Source organism: Vitis vinifera, chromosome 7 (assembly GCF_030704535.1).
Source record: "Vitis vinifera cultivar Pinot Noir 40024 chromosome 7, ASM3070453v1".
NCBI lineage: Eukaryota > Viridiplantae > Streptophyta > Magnoliopsida > Vitales > Vitaceae > Vitis > Vitis vinifera.
Genome location: NC_081811.1, coordinates 31,066,957 through 31,091,927, shown reverse-complemented (window position 1 = coordinate 31,091,927; position 24,971 = coordinate 31,066,957). Strand labels below are relative to the sequence as shown.

Here is a 24,971-nt window from a genome sequence, read left to right as displayed (position 1 = left end):
AAGTTCCCTTCTTTAAATCTAGTTCAAAAAAAAGGCTATAGGTATATGCTCTACATCATGGATTCATTTCATAATTATAAAGGGTTGAGGTTGGGAGATTGGAAGGGCATAGGTGTTAGGCCTAGCTTTTTGACTTAGACTGTTTGTTCGTGGGCTTTTGCTTGGGCCATTTTTTTTTGGCTTGCATTTATGATTTGGACCGATGCCATTAGGTTTGGATTCCTTATGCTTAGGAGAAATTTTATTTTTGTAATGGGTTTGGAACTTGGTCCACTTTTGCTACTAGGTTTGAAGCTTATAAATTTATCTTCCTTTATTCTTGTAAGAAAAGGTTTTCAAGTAAGGCAAATCACTTGAAGTGTTATACGGGTTCACGAAAACCTTGGAATCCAAATGTACTCATTGAAGGCTTGTGGTTCAAATCTTGTAATTAGTGGAACCCTCACTTGATTAAGAGTTTGAAGAGAATGAACATAAGCGGTTTATCGAATCCCTATACAAGAGTTTGCATTTTCTTTTCTCAATCTCCTTTTTTTTTTTTTTAATCATTTTCGTCATCATATATTGCTTAAAATTGATTTTTACAAAAAAGGACTCTTTGGCATATAATTAAGTTGAATTAGTTTGTTTTCAATTTTTTATATATATTTTAGCTTTTAAGTTTTAAAATTTGTAAATTATATTTTTAATATTTTTTTATTTTATTATTGATGGCAATTAATGAACTCTTTATTCCATTTTAATGGAAATGGATAAGAAGATGAAGTACTTTAAAAAGATATATTGGATTAATATAATGTTTATTATTAATCACTTCAGAATTAGATAGGTGAAGATTTATAAAAAATATTTTTTTTATTATTATAAAAAATAATTAATTTAGTGCTTATTTGGATAAACTTACATTTTCTATTTTCTTTAAATAAAAATAAAAAATATTAGTAATTTTTACATTATATATATAAATTCACCTTATATCCTTAAAAAATTACTTTTTATTTTGAATAGTTTTTAAATCTATTATATTTTTAAAGGTAAGTCCTAAAGAGTTTTTGTGGTCTATATAGGAATTAATAAAAACAGCATATCCAAATGACACTTAGCCTGTATAATTAAATTAAATAGAACTTACACACACACACGCACTTCTCTTAGGCTTGAAAGGTAGTTGTGCTTTAACGAGTCAGACCTCAATGACTTCTACTCTGACGTAGATTGGTAGTGGAGGCTGGAATGGACTCATTTTCACACATTAATATGAAATTATTTCAAAAGAGATAATATTATAAAATGGAAATCAACCATTTGTTGGCTGGTGTTGGATACCACAGAGGATCCTTGCCAAGTGGTCTAGGTTGAGTGGGAATGAGGTAGTTCGATCCTTCAAGTTGAGCCCCAACCGCACGTTTATATCATGTGTGCCTAAGTTCCTTTTCATAGATTTAAACAAAAAAATGATTTTTTTTTTGTTTTATAATAAAAAGTATGAAAAAAATAAATATAATTAAAATTAATTAAAAATATTATGCATTCTGAAATTATTTAATCCTTATAGAATATTGTTAAAATAAATATATAAAAATAATTTATTATTTTTAAATTGATTTTTTTTTATTTTTCTTTCCTTTTACCTTTTTTTTCTATTTTCTTAATTTACCTCTTTTTTTTTTTTTTCGAACCAAACATACACCTAAATTCTTTTATGGAATTTACCCAAATGAAACTCAATAAATTCTTAACAAAGTAAATGAAAAAGTATTTTCTTGTCAATAAAATCAAATTCAAAATTTTTTTTTTCAAATAAAATTGTACCCAATATATATTTTTTTAATAAAATACAAGAAAAAGCCTTTCAAGTAAAATTTCAACAAAAATCAAATCTCTTATGAATAAATTAAAGTCTTGTGAAAGAAATAAATTCAAATCACTAATTTGAAATTGTTGTTAATATAAATAAATTCTTTGAAATTTTCTTGAAATTATATTATGATATTTAAAATAATAGAACCCTTCTAATGAATCATTTTATGCACTATTTGTATATATTCTTGTAATTTGTTTTTGCATTATTTCGTGTACACTTGTATTATCATTTTGCGGTATTCATAATTTATTGATTAAATGTTTTAATTCCCTCTACTTATTTAATAAAGATTTGTTTAAGCCTCAAAGAGGTGCTATCTTATGGTGCTTTCTTAATAAGTAACGTAAACCCTAAAGCTAAATTCGGTTTTAACAAACTTTGTTTTTTCTTAAAAAAATGAGTCAATTTAATTTTTATTTTTTATTTTATTTTATGTTTAAAAATAAGTGGTAGATTCAACTTTTTCAATAAAAATAAGTTTTCATAAAAAAAAAATAAAAACCAACCCTCATCGAGTAGGAACTCACATGAAAAATGCGGAATTGTGAAGGGTTTTAATTTGAAGGGCGGTGTCATCCTTAACGTGAAGGCATGTTGCATTAAATGGAATCAAAATCACACTGGAAATGAATTAGTAATAGTACAATAGCTGACACTTTGTTCATCACTTACACAACATTCCTACATTGGGTTGAAAGTTGAAACAACGGCGTAAAAACCCTCAAGATCCATCGCTTGTTTTGGGGGAGGTCAGAGGAAACAAGGTAAGCAACTCGGGTTCAGTGAATCCTGGTTTAGACCTGGGCGAAGGATGCAGATAAAACCGCCTCTCTCTTATCGCCTTCTCTTCCTCTTCCCTGTTCAAAACCGGCACCATCCCTGCATCTTCCTCTTCCTCTTCCACTATCGACAGCCTAGAGAAAATCGAAGACGGCGTGCCTAGAGGGCTTCGTACAACATGAAAATCAACATGACTGGAAGGGGAAGGGTAAGGGGAGAAGTTCAGCTGCTGCTGCTGCTGATGATGATGATCAACATGAAAATCAGGTGAGGGAGGTTTCACTATCTCCAGCTTTGTCCTCGTGTACTGCCTCCTCTCATGGAGCTTGAACGCCGGCCTTTTCACACCCACCACTCCCTTGGCCGCTGCCCCCCCACCTTGATCATTATCGGTGTGTGAAGGGCCCGTCAGGCGTTGAACAACCTCCCGGAAATTGCTTGTGTCTGCCTGCACATATGTCATTGATGGTTTGGAACCCCCCGCTCCTTCCTCCATCACCCCCATTGGACGCCCTTTTTCAGGTCCTTCACGCTGATCAGGACCTACAAGCAGACACACTTACAGATGTTGATCCCACCAGCATCAAATGATCAGTTGGGGGGACGATGGAGTTCATCATCCTCACATCACCCTACCCATACAATATGGAAATTGATAGATATATAACAGTTAGGCATCACTATTGTGTTTTATACCATAAAAGGGTGAATGATGGGGACATGAAGGTAGGTCATTCTTGCTCCTACCTGTAAAACCTGTTCAAATTTAGCATAGTGGTTGAATTTTCCGGTCCAAAGTGCTAGGCTTGGCTGGCTTACCTGTTTTTCTTTTGACCATATATGCCTTATGGCCATTTTTTTAACCTTTGTATAATGCCATTGGGTAGTTTTTGTTACGTTGATTGTGATATAAATCGGTTTCGAACTTGACTATCTATGAATCTTGGCCAATATGCAACGCGTCTATACATTTTTGGCCTATTTGTTTTTTATTCTTTTGCATTTTGGTACAACTCAAGTTGGAACGTCTTTTTTTAAGATAACAAAAAAAGAAATGTCATTGTCAGATCAAATACATATAAATAGTTATACCTAATTGTTAATGGGGACAAATTCAAGATTAAATTACTAAAAAAAAAAAAAAGTGAAGATTAAGGTAATGTTTGCTTTTTGATTAAATAAAAAAAGTCAAAACATTTTACTTTTTCTATTAAGTTAAAAGTAACATTTTGATATCAACTAATATAATTGAATTGAACATGTTGATAATAAGTTCATTTTAATTATATAAGTTGATATCAACAAGTCACCTTTAATCTAATAGAAAACATCAAATATTTTAATTTTTTCTATTCAGTTATAAGTCAAACACCATTTAAGATATATTATTAAATTACCGAACTAAATGAATTAAACAAGTCATTCTAATCACCAATACTAATTCATAAGGAACAATTATCATCATCCCACAACTAACAATTACAAATTCCATATCTAAAATCACTTCTAATTCAATGTATATATTAAAAAATAAAGAAAGGAAAAGAAACAAACCTTAAAAGGCCTTCCAATGACCGGGGCTGACTCAAGAAGAAGAGGAGGAAGTTGGATTGGATTCAAGGGAGAAAAGAATAAAAAAAGGGTGGGGGGAAGTGGGGAAGGTGGGGGAGGGAGAAGAAGAAGAAAGAGGAGAGAATTGGAAGGGAAAAGAGAGAAATGAGATGAAATGAAAATAGGAGGTGGGGTTTAAGTAGGGAAAGGAGAGATGGCAGTTAAAATGGAAAGAAAATGTAACCCCAGGAATTGGAAAAGTCTGGCTTTCGCATTTATCAGTTATACATCACGTCTTTCTTTGTTGTAATTAACATGCATCCCTTGTATTAATAGCTGTCTCTTTGACCGATTATTTATTACTACTCCCCTTAAATTTGTCCATTCAATTTCCCAGCTTATTTCGATAAGCTCATAATATAAATACTCTTAATTTTATAATTATATTAATGAATAAATTTATTATATATGACTTTTAAAAAAAAAATAAATAAATAAAAGCTCTCAAAAAAAAAGTTTTTTATATTTGAGTACCGTTAAAAAAAAAGGTAAATAATAATAAAAATCATATTCATTAAAAAAAAGTTGTAGGAAAATACATTTTTCAATAATTTAAAATTTTTTACTTTATTTTTTTTTTCAAGAACAATCATATGAGAGATAAAGGTCTTGTTTGATAACTATTTTTTAAAATAATTCTGAAAAATAATTTTTAACAAATAGATTTTGAAAATTGTTCTATGATGTTTTGTATAACAAAAATCTATTTGAAAACCTAAAATGCTTTTAGCCTATTTTTAACATTTTTAAATATGTTTGTATAATTATTTTTTAAAAATAGGTCTCAAAAAACAAGTGAAAATAACTAAAAGATATTCTCCAAAAACACTTAACCCCATTTGAGAACTGTTTTTAAGAACAGTTTTCTGTTTCAAAAAAATTGAAAAACACATTTGACAACTAGAAACTGTTTTCTGTTTTCTAATCTTAGAAAATAGAAAACATAGTATTTTTTAAAAAACATTTTTTAGTTGTTTTCACTTATTTTTTTAGAGTTATTTTAAAAAATAATTATACAAACATATATAATGATTAAAAATAAAGTTGTGGACATAAAAATTATTTTTAAAACATATTTAAAAATTTTAAAAACGAGTTAAAAACAATTTAGGTTCCCAAATGGACTTTTGTTTTACAAAACATCATAAAACATTTTTCAAAAACCGTTCTTAAAAAACTATTTTTCAGAACCGTTTTCAAAAACAGTTACCGAACAAGACCAATTTTTTCTATTTTCTGATGACAGAAAACATAAAATAGTTTTTGGTTGTCAAATGTATTTTCCAATTTTTTTGTTGTAGAAAATAGAAAACTATTCTTAAAAACAATTTTGAAAAATAGTTTTTTAAAACTGTTATCTGGTATTTTATAAAACAAAAGTCTGTTTGAAAACCTAAAATATTTTTAACCTATTTTTAATATTTTTAAATATGTTTTACAAATAATTTTTGTGTTTAATGTCTTATTTTTAATCATTAATCTTATATGTTTATAGGATTTTTTTTTTAAACAATCATCATAAAACAAGTGAAAATAGTATAAAATAACTAAAAAATATTCTCTAAAAACACTTTGTTTTATGTTTTTAATAACAAAAAATAGAAAATAGTTTTTGGTTGTCAAACCTTTTTTTTTTTCCTAAAGAACATAAAATTATTCTCGAAAATAATTACTGAACATACCCAAAATTTTTAATTTTCCTTTCTTTTTTCTCGTTTTAGGTATCAATTATATCCCTTTAGAGAGCTCTTTGGAGAATTGATCTTAACTCTTTGCTTGTCTAGTCTAACATTGACCATGCATTAAGAGACTTTGAATCTGGTATTAATTTATAAAATAAAAAAATCATAGTTATTACATAAAATAGTTACTCTATAATTTTTATTTTTTTTTAAATTACAATTATATTTCTTTGAAGGAACTAAAATGATGCCACAGAAGCGGAAAAAAAATAGTTCATGTCATTGTTTTATAAAAATTTATCCATAAATTCTTATTTTCCATGGATCATTGCCAAACTCCAGTGGCGCAACCCAGCTTTATTTCTATTTAATATATAATTTTATTTTATTTTATTTTTAAATTTAGGAACACTTCATCCAAGGTTGGTCCATGGCCCATGGTGCCAAATTCATGGGCGCATTGACTCACAAGCGCACACTGGAGGCACTCGTCCGCTAACCCAACCCAACTACGAACCAGATGGGCCTCTAGAACCGTAATGGGTCTCAATTGGCCATTACTTTTGGGCCAGACCCAAAAGTTATGGATCCCCCAAAATTATATTTCGGCCCATTCCCGATTTTCTCTCATTGATTGGTCAAAAACTTTTTTTTTTCCTTTTCTTTTGAAGCTTGATAAAGCTTTTTGTATCATATGGGTAATTTTATAAGAGGGTTAATTTCATTTACACCCTTAAAATTTAGGCTAAATGCATTTAGTCATCATTGATTTTAAATTTTGATTAATACCCTTATAAATGTATTTCATTTATAAAATTCATATTTTAGAAAAATATTAGGTAGAAAGATTTTAGGTATGTAGTTTAACAATTCTCTAAAAATTAAATTTTATATAGAAATATATTTACAAGAGTGTCATCAATAAAATTTGAAATCAACTCGTAACACCACTCGGTTCTCAAGCAAAAAATGGCTCTGATACCATTTGAACCCAGAACATACAACAGTTCATACACGCAATAATTAATTATGTCGGTCTACTTTCTACTACTTTGCAAGCAATGTGGAGAATGGGAAAGTAAAGAGAATTTTTCTCTTTTCAAGTCTCTGACAAAGAAAAGAAAAAATATTCTCCATCTGCTTACAAGAGGGTCATCTATAAAATTTGAAATCAATTATGATCAAGTGTATTTACTATAAAAATTAAAAGATGTGAATGAAATGAACCCTTTTATAGAAATAACTTTGACTTTTAAGAAAACTTAATATTGAAATTAGAACTTTTTTTTTTTTTTTTTTGTTAGAATGGAACCTTTAAAAGTATGACATAATATAAAAAATATTGGAATTTATTATTTATTCAATTATATTCCAGTATCGTTTTTATTTGTCTATTCTTGTTCCATGCAATATATTTTATGAGTATTCTAGACTAATGACTATAATTGGAAGTCGATAGTAATAGGTATTTTCAATAGAGAAATCATAATATCTCTTCAATTTGAGATAATTTGTTCTCATGGGTGATCCTAAGAAAGTATGTTTAGGTAAATTATGAGCATAATAGTTTTTTAACTGTAACTTGACGTAAGCTCTTTGTAAGTCATGATATATCAGTTGATCATATTATAGGAGAATCTGTAATTAAAGGATGGTAAAAGTAATTTTGAGAAGTTGATAGTTTTCACATTTTTAAATTATAGATACCAATTCATGAGAAGACAATATACAACTTATAGCAAGTCACAAATTTGAACACTTAATGTCTTATTGTTATGTCATTTGACTCTCTATAATGAAATATTAAGTCAACTTCAAAATTGGATTTTGAGAAAGTCGATATTATCCTATGGATCATGGTAGTCCCTGCTCAAGCTCATATACCTTGATGACATGGTTTATAAGGATCAAATTGGTTTTTAATTTATTTATGTGCTTAAGCTTATTTTCGTTACTGTGCATAGTTGCATAGGGGTTAGTGAATAGGATCTTTTGACTAGACTTGGATCCCTTATGTGCATAAGAGTATTTTGGTTACTATGCATAGTTGTGTAGGGATTAGTAAACAACATCTCTAAATTAGGTTAATTGATTAATTAATTAATTATGACCCTTTTTTTGCTAAATTAAGTGATCTAAGCTTAAGGTAAGTTCAAGTCACTTACACCTAGTAAGAACTCTATAAATATCCCCTATTGTTTAAAGTTTCAAGCTTCTTTGATTTATTATTTACCTTCCATAGAGCCTTAGCCTCCATTGTCTAAACTTCCATTGTTTAAGTGTTAAACATCAAAGGAGAGTCATTGGGCGAAAGACTGTGGACTTACGAAATCTCTAGTGACTTTAGGATTGTTCTTCACCGTAAGAAAACAATTTGGGAACATCCAAATATTTGGTAAGCACACTAATCTCATTTTTCTATATCCTAAGATTGTTTTGAATGGATATTTAGGATCTAGTAATCCTAGGGAAGTTTCATACACCTAACCAGATCCAAAGTTAGGGAATTAAGTAATTCAAAGTTCCCTACAATTTCTTGTAAAAAGATTACCAATTTGCAACTCAAATGGGTTGGATTGGGTTTATGGTGATTTGAGGTACTTAATATGAGCTCTACTTAATCTTATTTTTTCAAGTATATGTTGAGATCAAGTTAGACACATATTGGTCCGGTTGTATGTATTAAAATTGTAAGCTCAACTTGACTCAACCTTATTTTTTTCAAGTTCAAGCTAAGTTTGAGTTAGACGTTTATTGGTCAAGTTGCATGAATTAAAGTCGGATTGAAATGAATTTGTTTGATTCTTTTTTTTAAAAAAAAAACATTTTTCTATATGTTAATACCAAAATTAAATAATAGGTAAGATAGTATTTCAAGATAATAAAATAACAACAACAAGAAGAAAATAATATTAATAATAATAAATTTTAAATATTATAAAAATATTAAATCAAATTTAAGTTAGACTTTGATCCACTTAATCTTGGTTCAAGTGCCAAATGAACTTACCTTTTTCAAATCAGTTTGAAAGATAAGTTGGGTTGATTAATCTATTTGGTCCGTACCCTTTTAAGATACTTGTGGTTTTTAGCCTCAACTTTTCCTAAAATAAAAATGAAAAGCTGTTGTCTTTTAGTGATATATTTGATTTTTGTTTTTTTTTTTTAGCTCCAACTTTTCCATGAAATAAAAAGAAAAATAAAAGGTTATGGCAAGATGGGACTTAAATGACTGGGTTGGTTGGTTGTGAGCTGTTTGGATGGGGAATTTGGTTAAATAGTAAGAATAGACCACCAACCACCACCATTATTCTAAGCTGAAGAGATGCTTTAAATCTACTATGTAGACTTTCCCCACAACATTAAAGTTCAACTCGACCCAACCCACTTGCCAAGGAATCTAATCTACTTCCATTCTATTATTTCTTCTTGGATATCTCAATTTGAAATTTCAGGGCGGTTCATGTAGCTCAAAGTGTCTACTGAAATTATTATTATATATATTCTTTTAAAAGAGAAGTATGTAAAATATGGTAGGCTAGTTGGAACTATTTTCTAATTACAAATTTATTTATTTTAAATTATTAACCGACTTAGAATCATAGAGTCTGCAATCGAACTAGTGAATCAAGTGATAGTGAATCGAATAATTTATTGTATGTCTTTTTTTTTTTAATATAATTCAATATTAACACTCTATATATAAATACAACTCCTAAATATCATTTTTAAGTTTTTTAATAATTTATCTACATTAAAAAAAAGTAGAAAGCGTGTACTTTCTCAAATGTGGCACAAAAAATAAATTTTTGTTGAATTAAAATATTTAAAAACATCACATCTTTAATAAAAATATTTTAAAGTACAATTCACGGACATGAAATTGTACCGTTACTTCTTATTTTCCATTAAATGAAAAAGTCAAAACACCATCCCATTCATTCTATTAGATAACTTAAAATTTTGCTCATTGGAAAACAAAGTTAGAAGAATACTTATTGATGAAGGTAGAGAGACTAACAAACCTCTAAAATTGTCAAAGTGAATCATGGGTTTTGGCTATAAATCAAAGGTTCTCATGTGGGTTGGGGTTTTGCATAAAATATAAGCAAAAAGGACTTAAGGCTTAGGGCTTAGGGCTTAGGGCTTGGGTTCCATGGGGGCTTTTTATCAATAATAAATGAAGAATGAATAGGTTGAATATTCAATGGGTAACCCCTTCAATTAACTTAGTTTTGAATTGAGGGTACGTGGCAAAGAAGACAAGGGCACCACCAAAAATTAAATTAAAGCTGTCCTGCACTACAACTTTTTAAACACAAATGGCCCATTCTATATTGACTATGTCGTTAGTGGAACCTACCCAAGTCCACTATATTCGCTCATTTCTCACTTTATTAAACATGACTTTCTTTGGCACCATTTCTTTAAGTTTCTTGTGTCATAATAACGCGGTGTTTGGTTTTTTCCCAAAAGTTAAAATTATAAGGTATTTAATAGTGTTAGGTGTTAAATAGTTTGTTTTTATAATATTGTTATTTTTATTAAACATTAAAAATAAAAAAAAATTAATATATTATTTTTTTTATTTTTAAAAAAAATCAAATATTTTTAAAAAAAATTATTTAATCAAAGATTTATAAGAAGTTATAAAAAAAATAGAAAAAAATAACTTAAAATTTGAAAGAAAATTATCTTTAATAAAAAGTTAAAAAAACAAATGTCGATTTTATTCTACCAATCTTTAAAAAAAAATTATAATGGTTGTAAAAAGAGAAAAGTTATTTTCTAAGTTTTAAGAGTTTTTTTTTATTTTTTGGTTTAATTTTATAAAAAGAGTTTATAATTATAAAAACCTTATTTTGACTTATATAAATATAAAATTTTACAAATAAATACAATTATCTAAAAAATGATGATTTCTAATTCAACTTTAATTTCAAGTTAAAAGGTAAAACAAAAGTTATCCTGAAATGTTAAATTTCTAAAAAGTTAAAAGCTTTTAATATCTGAGTTCAATGAGAGTTTCGATAAATTTTATCAAAAAGAACTTTTCGTTTAAAAATGAACAAAATATAAAAGTTAGGACAATATATATATATATATATATATATATATATATATATATAAATTTTTTAATAAAACCAAAGTGATTCCTTGGAGATTAAGGTTTGGAGCCTGACTTATCAAAAGCCAATAGTTTATCATGCCTTAGTTTAATTGTATGATTCCCTTGATCAAATATAATGACCAATCATACCCATTTAGTTTGATTAATTAATAAATAGTAGTACACCCCAAAGAACACAAAGTATGCATAATTAAAGAGTGATGTCCCCTAAGTACAAATGAATGGAACCAATCAATTTCCCTTTTTCCTTTTTGCCTTTTCTTATATGTGGACTTCTACCTAAAAGAATGCCGACCACCCAAGTGCCATATTAGCACCAACAAAGAAAAAGAAAGGAAAAAGCCCCTACCCATGTATAATATAAGGAATTTACTATTGGCAAGTGTTTCAATTTTTTAATTAATAAAGATTCATTTTTATAAAAAATATTGTATATAATATTTTTTTTGATATATTGTTAAAATATTATAAAAAAATTTTATAAAATAAGTAAAGTTATTAGAAATATCTTTATAAATATTTTAAGTTATAGAAAAAAAAAATCATGAAAGGAAGATGGATATATAGAAATTATACAAAATCGATAAAGATGTAAGAAATAACAAGAAATACTGATAAAGAAAGAGGACTCGTGATTTAGGGTGTACATATAAGGAGTAAGGAAATATGAAATATTTTAAGAACCTAATAGTTTTATCCGATTTTTCTATGATATAATGAAAATATTTTCCTTCATCCGTAAATGAAGATATAATTGATCTAATCATGTTAATACCGTGTATGTGATTGTTTTATCTTTATATTCTTAAACTAATATTATTTAAAATTTTCGTTCACACAACATTTAGATGAAGGGAAATATATATGCTCGGGATACATAAACATCAGTAAAATGAGAACCCAACTTTCTCTATTTCAAACTCCCAAAAATATTTTATCTTTCATTCACTTTGGAATGATGTGGTTTTTAACGCCAAATATACCCTCCCACATGTGAAATTTTCTTCCTTGACCTCTTGGCTACCTCTGCAAACTGGTGTCTTGCACCCAAAAAGTTAGATTTTGTTTCCAAGAACACAAACAACATCAAAAGACAAGGAAAAAAGGGGAAAAAAATGGCACAAGGCAACTCCCAAAAAAGCTCATCACAACAGTGAGATGCAATTTGTGAAAACATAAAACCTAACTATTTTTAATTATATTCTCAATTTTTATGAATAATAAATATGGTTGATGGTTTTAATTCTAATTTTTTTTCTAATAAAACTAAAAATCTTGATAGTAACTTTTTTCTTTATCCTTATAATTATATTAATAGCTTTCAATGATTTCACCATTCTCGTAGATGAAACCTTCATATTTGTTAAAAAGAAAATTTTAAAATTATGAAATGGGTATCGTTTGAAACTTTTTAAATCAACAAACAGAAGTATATGATAAATTATTTTAAAGAAATTAAATGCTAAGATATAAAAATTATATCTACGGAATCATTGCAAATAATCCAAGTTTCATGTACTCCATGCCCGAAAATAATACTTAAAAGGATTAAAAGTTATATCTATATCATTAAAAGATAATACCCGAATAATCAAAGGTAAAAATATAATTATTTAAAATTTATATTTTAAAAAATATGTGATTCTTTTATGGTTGGATTCCTTACCCGAACCCTGACTGACCGTAGTCGATGAAAAGAGGATTACCTTTATGGTAAATAGCGGTATGATACATTGATGGGTGAGTGGGGTGGGCCCAGCAATTTCAAAAAAATCTAACACCCAAGTAAACACTGCTCCATTTCTCTTCCGATCAATCCGGCGGTGGGTGAGACAAACCCTTATCTCATTAAGGCTGACGCTTATAATTGAATTTAGTCAACATGCTTGCCCCATTGCACACTGCAAGAGTTTTGAAGGAGTCTTTTTAACACCTCACTACTCAAAACTCAATTTCCAACACAAAAAAACTATCCACATCTTCTCTTTTGCTCCTACTATAAACTATCATTACACCCCTAATTCCAAATATTCAAAGTTGGAGCCATGCTAGCCGATGATTTCAGCTTCCCTGTTGTCCAAACCCCAGTTGCTCATCAGTTCTCCGTTAATCCCCCCTCGTTTTGGTGCGTTTCTTCTCAAAGTTTTTCGGGGTATTCCTGTGAGGGAGATGATGATGATCGTGGGAGAAGATCAGGAGGGTGTTGTTCTCCCAGGGAGAGAGAGGAAATGAAGGGTGTGGAGGAAAAGATGGACACGTTATGGGAGGACTTCAACGAGGAGCTACAAAGGGTTTGCTCCAAGAAGGAAGGAATGGGTGGATCCTGGAAAAGTGGTGATGGGGAGGCGCCAGCGGTGATGGAGGTTTGCTGTGTGCAGGCCTTGGAGATGTCCCGGCGGACAGGCGGCGGAGTGCTTTCTCACAAGAGGCACAGCGCGGTGACGGTGCTGAAGGTTTTGAAGAAGATGTTCTTGCTCCATAACTCGGCAAGGCTCATCAGGAGGAGAAAACCAGATCGATGTTACCTGAACCGCTAGATTAAGCATTCATGGACATCTTTAATTTCAGCAATCTGGGAGTGTTTTCGGAAGAAAAATTGGCTTCATGCTCACCTCCAAAACCAAGAAACTGCTTTGGAAACTCTTTCTTCTTCCATCCCTCCCTGCTCCCTCCTCTTTCTTTTCTTCCCTATTGTAATATATGTAACTATCAATTAATAATCATAGAAATATCAAATCCAAGTTTAGCTTTTCAATTAATTTTGTTTTTTGTTCTGCTAATTAAAGAGTGATAATAACGATGCAGTGCATTTCATTTTCATTTGGTGTGGACCATCATCTTCATTGCATTATAAATACCTAATTTAATCAAAGTATTAATAGGTTGAAACGATGAAATGATCCTCAAATTTATAAATCTAACCCCTCCCATGTTTTAACATAAAAAAAAAAAAATCAAATTATGACATAAATATCATTTAACATTTCAATTACTTACGTATTGATTTTAAAGAAAAGTTATTTTTATAAAAGAAAAAAGAGGGCATTTTTTGTCAAAAAAAAAACTAAAAAAGATGAAGAAATCAGGAGTTATTTTATCCCTGGATAAACATTTTTCATTTAATTTTTAACTCTAATTTATACATATTTGTAGATGTTATTTGGCTTTTCTATGGAAAATCAAGTAATAAAAAAAATTATTACATGAGAATGCTGGCAATCAAGCCCTAGGCCCAACCCAACTGCTGTTATATGGCCCCAGGCCTCATACACTTGGTACTTGGTTCATTACAATCATAGTACCAATAATTAATATTATATATTTAAGCTACTTTTGTTTCCGAAAAATTCTAGGAAAATGCAAGAAAAAGAAAAAGTAAGAAAAAATAAAATATAGATTTAAAATTAATTAATTATTTTTATATATTTTTTTTCAATTTCATTTCACTTATTTTCCTTTGATATCTCTTGATCTTCCTTATTGAGCATTAATTTTACCACTCTTCTAAGCTCTAAAGCGTAAAAGAACTTTGATATTATATGGTTAGAAGACTTGATATCAATCATAAATAATTAATAAATCAACGTTCATGATATTGCTACTACAAGAATACGCATAAAAAATAGTAATTTTTTTTTCTAACATATCTTTTCATAACTTCATCTTTGTATGGTTTCAAAGTGGGATAGTAAAAGGATACAACATTTCCTTCCTTAATGGTTATCCCATATTTCATTGCATCTAAATAAATTTCAACATGCAAATACTAAGGATAATAAACTCAAGTTTATTAAGATTTGATATTATCTAATAATTACATATTAAATAATTCAACCCTAATCATATATAAATAAACTTAAAATAAAATATTGCACAATTCAATTTTCAATATTTTATCATAATATTCATTCTATCCATTTTATTCTAATTACTATAAATATATAAAATAAAATATATTATGACATAAATATGATAAATAAATAAAATATAAAAGTTTAATATTTCTAAAAATATAATCAATAATTAAAAAATATTTATTAATAAATAGTACCAATTTTATACTACTTCTAACTATAACAAAATTTAGAATAATTTCTTTTTTTCTATGTTTTGCTACTTTTGACTATGAAAGTATTAACACATGATAATATAACTTTTGGCTATATAGGACTTTAAAAAATATAATTTCTGACTAAATAAAATTAAAATATCAATGATTATAAGCTTTTGACTATAAAAAAAATTTTGTTCAAGTTTTGAGTATATAAAATTAAAATATTAAAAATTACGAGCTTTTGCTTTAATCATATAAAATATGGTTTACATAGTTTCACCACTATGAAAGATTCTCAACATGGCTTTTGATTACATGAATTTATTAATTTAATATTCTATTTTATTTTTATTTTTTTGTATTACTGCCAATAATGAGAAAATACAACATAACTTAAATGTTGCACATGAGATTAAGTAAAAAAAAATGTGAGAATTATAAATAAGACTTCTTGATGCCTTTGATGATGTGTTTGAATATAAATAACATCCTTTTGAATTTGTAGAAGTATTCTTCTTATTAGGCTAAGGTCTTCGATTGCATAAGTAGTAACTTATCAAAATATATATATATATATATATATATATTAAAAGTAAAGAAAATAAAGAAGTGCTTCTTCAGCCAGTATCCCAAACACCCCATAGAGATATAAACTCGAAGGAGGCGCTGGAAAATGTTTAAGTCTTAGGACTTGAAGGAAGGAAGTCTTTTGAGGGCGAAAAGAAGAAAGCAGAGAAATGGATTTGGGGTCAGTGAAGAGGAATTTGGAGAAAAAAGAAGGAACTGAAAGTGCGTCATTAATTAATTCAATGCCTTCACAAGTGTTTGATCCCTTCATCTTGCACGGCCTTCACATTGATCTTGTGGAGCGTGGTCGTCTTATCTGCTCTATGAAAGTGCCTCCTCGCTTACTGGTATTGTTTCACTCTCAAATTTGTCTCTGCTCTGCCTTCTGCATATAATTTAGTGATTTACAATTGGGTTTTATTAATTAAGCTCTTTTATATGACAATTGACAGTTGGGTTTTGTTAATTCAGTTTTTTTTTTTTTTTTATGACAATTGAGAAGTGGGTTTTGTTAATTGACGATTTTTATGACAACTGACAACTGGGTTTTGATAATTGAGTTTTCTTGTGAGAATTGAGAACTAGATTTTGTTAATTGATGCTTTGTGTGACAACTAACAATTGGGTTTTGTTGATTGAATTTAGAAGACTGGTAATTTCACATTCTCTATCGTCCTTCTTCTACTTTCTTTTGAAAATTGAGAATTGGGTTTTGATAATTGAACTTTTTTCTGAAAACTGAGGAATGGGTTTTGTTAATTGAAACTTTGTTTGACGACTGACAATTAGGTTTTGTTGATTGAATTCAGAAAACTGGTAATTCCTCATATTTTTTTAATGAAAACTGGCAATTGGGTTTTGTCAATTGAATTCAGAACATTAGTAATTTCACATTCTCTTTTGTCTCTCTTCTACCATTTTGATGACAACTGAGAATTGGGTTTCGCTGATTGAATTCAGAACACTGCTAAAACCTTGCATGGAGGGGCAACGGCCTCACTGGTGGATTTGGTGGGGGCTGCTGCCATTGCTACAGTTGGTTCTCCCTTAACTGGAGTTTCTGTTGAGATCAGTGTTTCTTTCCTGGATGCTGCTTTTGTTGATGTGAGTATCTCTCGTTTCTTCATTAATTTTATGATTTTTGTTTCAAATAATCAATTGGGTTTCTCTTTTGTGTCTTGTTTTCTATTCTAGTCCTTGTGGTTATATGTTCCCAACTTTTCTTTACTTTGTTTTCTTAGTTCACATAATGAATTAGGTTTGTTTGTGTTCAGCAACTCTTATGCTTCTTATGTTCATGGGAATACCAGTCTTTCCTTCGCGTTCCTTGTTTCATGTAATGAATTGGGTTTGTTCTGTTACGTCTGGAAAGGGAAAAACCATAGGATTTTTGAAGGATTGAAGTGCTCTGATTTGCATCTGAAATATCATTTAATCACTGCTCTAGGAGATGTAATTTATCTTTTCTAGATTTCAAAGGTAGTTTAGGTAAGGCGTGAAGTTTGTTTGTACCTTGTGCTGTGCCTTTCATGTCTTTTTGTAGCTTCGGTGCTATTTGTATACTTTCTATATATTAGGGTTGTGCCCCCATTTTGTTAGGAGCCTTAAATATGTATAATATTTACTAGCTGCCTATAAAAAAAAAATAGCATTTACTCAAGCTACCATGTGAAGTCTAATTATTTTGACTTTTTGCAAAGTTAAACTAGCCTATGAGCTGCCTTGTCTTTCATTTTCAGGGATTCTTTTACTGTTTTAAGTTTTTCAAGGTCAAATTAACTGCCATGGTGTCCCTAAACTTTTTATTATCGCAGGGCCATCAATTGACATAAACTAATTAATACTCCACAAAATCCTAAAACCCCCAGTTTTTCTGTAACCATTTTACCATATGCATGAAGGACTCTAATGTTTGTACCCTTATTTAAGCAGTGTAACTCCATGGACAAAGAGTTTATCTTTAACTATTATTTTTTATTGTTTGATATCTATATGTTACCCTGACCTGAATCTAGAGACCCTTAACTGGTGAAAAAGGCAAATAAATAAGTCAAAAGATTTCCCATATGGCTCTGCTGGAGGAAATCCATAAGCTGGATATCTCTTACCCAGCCTCTCCCAAATGTTTGACATACCCATGTTGGACACAACAGTATACTGGGTTTAAATTTGTGTTGGTACATGCCTGCTGTGAAAGATGGACTGAATAAGTATGTCCTTGAACGAGAGTGCAATACATTTCTAATTCACTAGAAAAACAGAACTTATCTATGATTTTTGCTTTAATCCAATCTGTTTTACACCTACTTTGACACATGGGTATTGCATCTCACTTTGTGGTATTAAAAAAAAAATCAAATCTTTCAACTCATTAGTTGTGTTTCTGTGTCCATCAAGAACCAAGACATACACCAGCACATAACATCCTAATCCATGTCCATGCAACAAAAGGCTGGATGAAGCTGGGGTTGGTTAGATAAGTAGATTTCTTTCATAAACACGTATTTTAGAAACCATAGGCATTGAGACCTAGAATCAACTGGACTTTATTTTCTTTTCTTTCTTTTCCTTGGAGAAGATAGCGTGGCTTTGTTAGACCTTTCTTGTCTCACAGTTAATGCTCAATATCTTTACCATCATTTCTAGCATGGTTTCACTTATCAACTTAGATGGCCAATCATAAATTATTAGAAACTTGCAATGGCCAGATTATAGGGATTCTCTCATAATCATTTTTGCTTTCATTATGCTTATCAATTTTTTTAGCTCATTAATCATTCTCATCTTTCTATAAAATATTATTTTTAGGGCATGTTTGGAACACTGGATTAAGGATTAGGAATGAAAAATTAACGTCATTTTTTTTTTAATGTATTTGGATTACAATTAGGAATAGAAATAGGAAAAAAAAATTAATTCTCATGCAAACCAAAACTCACTTGTGTAAGGATTTTGATTCCTCTTTTGCATGCAGTACTATGATTCACCTCCATTTCCATTCATATTTCATTCCTATGCCCGCATGCCAAGTGCACCCTACATGTAAAATCAGTGCAATACCAAATCGCTACTTGGGCTTATCTTTATTTATTTCCTTGGGACATTTTTGAATTTGCATGGAAACTGAAGTGCATCATTTGGGTTTTATACCCATCATTTAAAACACAACCATTACAAGTAATGGCAAATGACTGATGATGATCTAGACTGTAAGTCGGCATCATTTCATGAAATCCTATATCTGGTCTTATGCAATCAGTTGAGAATCTGATGAATACCATTTCTTAGATGCATCAAATGCTATCTAGAATACAAAAAGTATCTATCAAATCAATTTTCCTTGTATCATTGAAAATGTGCTCACTTGTTTATTGGTTAGTGTTGATTGCTATCTTGCATGCCCTTATCCGAGTAATTGTTCCTAAGCATTCTCTTTAAAAGTAAGTGTCTTGCTTAGAGACACTTCAATGATTGAGTTTGGGAACAGAACTTCATTCTTGGAAACGACATAGAAATGTTTTTAACAACTGATCTTTCAAGACTCTCCCCCGAAAATTTCCCTAACATTTGGACCTACACATTGTATGCTTTTGTTGCCCCTCCTTATGTTGTTGTTATCAATTCAGGAGGAGATCGAGATTGAGGCAAAGGTTTTACGCGTTGGGAAATCTGTTGGTGTAGTGAGTGTTGAGATTAGGAAGAAGAAGACTGGGAAAATTGTCGCCCAGGGCCGCCATACTAAGTTCCTTGCCGTTCCCAGTAAAATGTAAAATGTATTTCTCCCCCAAAAAAGGAAAATAGATGTCTCTTGAGTATGCTTGTAGCTTCAATAAAATGCAGACCAGGTAGCTGCCTTTCATATTATTGTTCAGAACTCATTGTTCTTCACTATTGTGTATGTACTTTGATATGTTCTTGCCTTATGACTTTTCTTTTCTTTTCTTTTCTTTTTTATTTTATAAATTTATCCAATTATTAATTTAGCACATTAACCCGAGTTGGGACCGACAAAAGACATTATTTAATCGAGGTTATCAATTTATCAAATATTAATTATGGAGGTTGTATTGTTTCAAGCTTTTTTATTATTATTATTTATATGGAAGCTAAAAGTACTTAAATAAATTTGTATAAGCATTTATAAGAAATTATCAAGGTCAAATCAGTAAAATCTCAAGTATTTATATTTTAAAAAAATAACTATTTTTCGTGGAAAAAAGCCCTCATTAAAATATCACAAGCAAATCAAAAATAAAATAAATTATAATTGTTTTATGTGATTTAACATTATTTTTATTAAATATTTAAAAAACCCTTACATTAAAAAAAAAACAATAAATTAGCAAACTAAATGAAATAATGGCCTTGACTTGAGATGCCTTTTAATAGCCCATTGGCATCCAATATATTACAACAATGTATTACTATCAAAGACTTGATGCACTAAAATTACTAACTAATTTTTATAAAAAGTCTATGAGCATTGTAAATTCATAATACCATTTCATTTGGCTTGTTAAGGTTGATTTATGGTATTAAGTGTGCTAGGAGAACAATAGGATAATGGATGACCAATAATTTCCAATTTCATAAAAAAAGTTCAAAATTTTTAAAATTAATTATTATCATAATTTATTATAATATTAGTATATTTATATTGTACATCTATTTTAGGATTTCACGTATTAAAATATGATTTTCAATGTCCGAATTAAGGGAGCTTCAATCATGTTTTCATAAATTATGCTAAAAACAAAATAGAGAAATATAACTATGATAAAAAAAATAGAAATAAAAATTGAAGACCCCTCACAAAATAGAAATATAATTATTATCATAATTTGGAATATACCAAAGTTATAAGGAAAAGATGAAAACTCAATTTTCCTTTTCCTTCTAAATGAATATGGTATTCCGATAAATTTGAGATGAAATATGAGAGAATAGAAAATTGTAAAAAAGTAATAAAAACTAATATATATATATATATATTCTAAATTAATAAATTCATTTTATATATACTTTTCACTCATTTCATTTATTTTATTTTATTTTATATAAAAATTAAATAATTACAAATATAAATATAAATCTCTTTTTTTCCTTCGATGGTTACGTTGGAGCATTGTTCATGAATTGGGAAACTTTGAACCGCCCCATTTTGAGAAATATTATTTTGGTCAAAAATCCCCACATGGAAGTCGAAGCCTAGCCTTGAGGTGGGCTGGCGCACGTCAGCAAACCTGAGCTGCCTTCAATAGAGAAGGCATTGTTTGGGTGGAGGAAACGCAGAGGACAAAAACCAAGGAAGAGAAATGGATTTGGAGTCAGTGAAGAGATTGCTGGAGAATGGACAAGGAACTGAGAATGAATCCTCGATCAATTCCTTGCCCACCAGATTGTTTGACCCCTTCATCTTGCAAGGCCTTCACGTTGATCTAGTGGAGCCTGGTCGTCTCATCTGCTCCATGAAAGTCCCACCTCGCCTGCTGGTAAAATTTCGCCTTCTCTTTCCCTCTCGCTCTCTACAAATTTCAACTTTTTTATTTATGATAAGTGAGGATTGGGCTTTGTTGACTTAACGTTTCTATGACATCTGAGAACTGGGTTTTGTGAATTGAGTCCAGGAGAATGGTAATATCACATTCTCTTCTTTTGTTTCTCTTCTACCGCTCTGTGACATCTGTGAATTCGGTTTGGTGGGTTGAATTCTGAATACTGTTAATTTTCTCATCTCTTTTGTCTCTGTTCTACCTTTTTTGCCACAACCCACAATCAGGTTTTGCTAATCGAATTCAGACAACTGGGAATTTCACATTCTCTTTTGTCTCTGTTCTACCTTTTTATGGCAAATTACAATTGGGTTTTGCTAATTGAATTCAGAAAACTGGTAATTTCACATCCTCCTCTGTCTCTCCTCTTACCATTTTGTTGATATCTGGCAACTGAGTTTGTTCATTGAACGTTTCTGTAATTTTTATTTTTTTTCCCCAATGAAATGCACTCTTTGACACCTGAGATTCCGCAAAGAATACATACTTCTACCGGAGCACAATCGAATTTGGGGATGTTTTTAATACATTCCACAGACCTGAACAATATCATTATAGGGGTCCCCTTGATCCCCTTTTTCATTATAACGCAATATCCTTCACTGTTTTTTACTAAAAATGAATGGATTGTTCCTTGGTTGAAAAGAGATGTCTCGAGCAATTGGAGAAGCAATTTGATAAACAGATTAGAACTTGACTGACTTGATTAAGGTAGAGTGTTTGTTCTATTAGACAATAAAGATTGCGAATAAGGGTTGTAACCATATGGTTTTCTTCGGTTTCTAGATATGATCTCTGTCATTTGTATACCATTTATCAATGCCTCCATCTGACCTAGGTCTATGAACTTCTCTGTCAATTCCATCATTACCTTATCCTGTCCTATGAGGCGGGTTCTGTTAATTTAAACTTTAGTCTGACAACTGAAATTGAGTTTTGTTAATTAAACTTATTTACCACAGCTGACAAATGGGTTTCTTTGAATTGGATTAGAACAATGGAAATTTTTTGCATGGAGGCGCAATGGCCTCGCTGGTGGATTTGGTGGGCTCTGCTGCTATTTTTTCAACTGGAGCTCCCAATTCTGGAGTTTCTGTAGAGATCAATGTTTCTTACTTGGATGCTGCTTATGCTGATGTGGGTACCTCTCCTTTCTGTCTTGATTTGTTGCTATTTGTTTCAGATAATGAATTGGTTTTTCTTTTCCCTTATGCCCGACTACTCTACTATTCCTTATGCTCATCTGGCCATTTCTCCTTTCTTCCTTGCTTTATGTTCTTTGTCCTATATAATGAATCAGGTTTGTTTTGTTTGTGAATTACTCTTCCACTCCTTATGCTCATGTGAGTATGTCTTCTTTCTTTACTTTTTTTTTTTTTTGATAGATTATGTCTTCTTTCTTTACTTATTGTGTGCTCTTTGTTTCGTATAATGATCGGGTTTGTTTTGTGTCAGTACTACCCCTATTACTCTTCTACTCCTTATACTCGTGTGGACACTGTTCCTTTCTTCTTTATTTTCTGTTCTCTGTTCTTATAATGAATTCAGTTAGTTTTGCTTGTACTATTTTCTTCTTTATTCTGCATTCATTGTTTCATGTAATGAATTGGGTTTCTTTCTTTTTCGTTTTCATTTTAATTTTCAAAACAATGTTCTACTCTTTTATGTAAGTTGAGTGCATATGTCTGAAGTTGAATCTAGTCTCAGAGTGCAAGAAAAACACTGTTCTGTTCTTTATGGTTAATCAAGAGAGTGCTTGACATACTGGTTTCAAGAGCATCAATGCTTGCATTGCAACAAATCTGATCTTACTTGTTGAAGTCAGCATAACCTGGGTTGGCTTGAAATCTGAACCTCATCTTGTATGCAAAGGCATTTATGATATTTTTAACTAACCGAGCATATTTCTTCATTCACCATATACTATCCACATATGCCCCTGCGGTGGCTACCAGAAGGTCCAGAACAACCGTCACTAGCTGTCCATTCTCATATACTTGGGGCAATTTTGAATGTGCGAGAAGCCCATCATCATGTCTAAACTAAAACTCAGCATCATTTTATGAAATTCTATATCGAATTTCCACAAAACATCCTAACATACCCTTAAGGATGATCATTGCTATAGACAATGATTTTCGGTATCTTATCATTATTTAAATTTTCTCTCATTAATTCTCTGTTTTCCTTTGTACATTGGTTAGGGTTGATTATAGCCTTTCATCACCTAAGCATGTTGCTGCTGCTGGTTTTTTTTTTTTTTTTTTCTAAATTTGCAATTGCCCTAGTAATTTGTGCATATACATCATCTAACCTTTGTTGTTATTGCTGTTGTTGGTATTGATTGATTCAGGAGGAAATCGAGATCGAGTGCAAGGTTTTACGTGTTGGGAAAAGTGTTGGTGTGGTCAGCGTTGAAATTAGGAAGAAAAAGACTGGGAAAATCATTGCCCAGGGGCGTCATACTAAGTACCTTCTGGTTCGTAGTAAAATTTAAAATTCTCCTCCCTCTTCCTTCCCCCAACCCAGAAAAGGGGGAACAAAGAAATAAAGAATCCCTGTCTTCAGTTGCAGACTGGGGAATTGCCTTCCAGAAGTGATGAGTTATGCGCATTAAATATGTACTAGAGTTGAATCTATGGTGCTAGAGACTGGTTCATTTCAAAAGCTAAATACATAGGGGGATGCTGAAATATTACAGTTTGTTTATTTTAAAACTAGGATGATGTATTATTGTAAAGCTTGGTTGGGTTTGGGTAGGTTCTTAATTAACCTAAAAATCGAACCAAATTAATCAATTCTAATTAAATTGAATTTTATTAGGATTGATTTAGTTATTGAACTTGCCATCCGATTTTGTTTGTTTTATTTTGGAAAAAATTGGACCTCCATATGTTGTGGAAAAGCAATAGGCCAAAAAGCTTGTTTTATAATCCTAGCACTGTGGCTGTAGCTATGTTTGATTCCTTAAAACTATCAATGAAAGCAAAAAAAAATGTTCAAAAAAATAATTTTCACATGTTTGACTTCGTGGTAAAAATAATGTAAATAAAATAAATAATAATTAAAGTTATTTAATCTATAAATAAATAAATGGCCTGTAGCAACATGTAAAAATAAAGGTTTATTACATTTTAGTGTTTTACCCTTCAACTTATATCATGTTTTGCACATTATCCTCTCGAGTTCAAAATCTTTAAAATCGAGCAATGTATCTTTCATATTTTATAATTATATGCAATTTACATTGTTTAAGTAATAATGTTACATATTTAGATGAAAAGTGTACGTACTCTTCACGTGATTGAGGGCAAAATGATTATTTCATTTCAAAACACCTAAAACTCCAACCCAACCCTCCTCTTCCTCTTCGTTCTTCCTTCCTAGCTGCTATTGCTAATCCCCAAATTGCAGCGGAAGCATGTTGTGAAGTGAAAATTGCAAGAAAATGGTGATGATGCAACATTTTTTTAAACTATCCTTTTCTTCTTCTTCTTCTTCTTCTTCTTCTTCTTCTTCTTCTTCTTCTTCTTCTTCTTCTTCTTCTTCTCTCTTCGCTCTTTCTCTCCTCCCCCTTTCCATTGAAAATTCCACATTATAAAAGTATGTTGATCTTTTAAGTTTTTTCAAAAAACTTGATTTTCGCGCCCCCCACAAAATTTCTCTTAATTTTATGAAACATCAAAATAAAACCCTAACCCTAGAATGGAAACATAACATAAAAATGAAA

At 30.3% G+C, this 24,971-nt stretch overlaps 3 protein-coding genes across 3 annotated transcripts; 2 read left to right on the top strand and 1 right to left on the bottom strand.

The window, feature by feature from the left end:
• Window positions 1-2,442: 2,442 nt before the first annotated feature.
• LOC100263046 (VQ motif-containing protein 31) lies at window positions 2,443-4,285 on the bottom strand. The gene is made up of 2 exons (XM_010654742.3): window positions 4,199-4,285; window positions 2,443-3,187 (listed from the first exon to the last, which is right to left on the bottom strand). Exon 2 carries the CDS (start codon window positions 3,147-3,149, stop codon window positions 2,586-2,588), a length of 564 nt encoding a protein of 187 aa, XP_010653044.1. The 5' UTR covers window positions 3,150-3,187; window positions 4,199-4,285; the 3' UTR covers window positions 2,443-2,585.
• An 11,377-nt stretch (window positions 4,286-15,662) lies between these two features.
• Window positions 15,663-19,612, top strand: LOC100251023 (uncharacterized). The gene is made up of 3 exons (XM_002271333.5): window positions 15,663-16,036; window positions 16,650-16,793; window positions 19,316-19,612. The coding sequence occupies exons 1-3, from the start codon at window positions 15,860-15,862 to the stop codon at window positions 19,457-19,459; spliced, it is 465 nt and encodes a 154-aa protein (XP_002271369.1). The 5' UTR covers window positions 15,663-15,859; the 3' UTR covers window positions 19,460-19,612.
• Window positions 19,613-20,803: 1,191 nt separating this feature from the next.
• LOC100245883 (uncharacterized) lies at window positions 20,804-24,078 on the top strand. Its single transcript, XM_002271443.5, has 3 exons — window positions 20,804-21,181; window positions 22,235-22,378; window positions 23,595-24,078. Exons 1-3 carry the CDS (start codon window positions 21,005-21,007, stop codon window positions 23,736-23,738), a joined length of 465 nt encoding a protein of 154 aa, XP_002271479.1. The 5' UTR covers window positions 20,804-21,004; the 3' UTR covers window positions 23,739-24,078.
• Window positions 24,079-24,971: the final 893 nt, after the last annotated feature.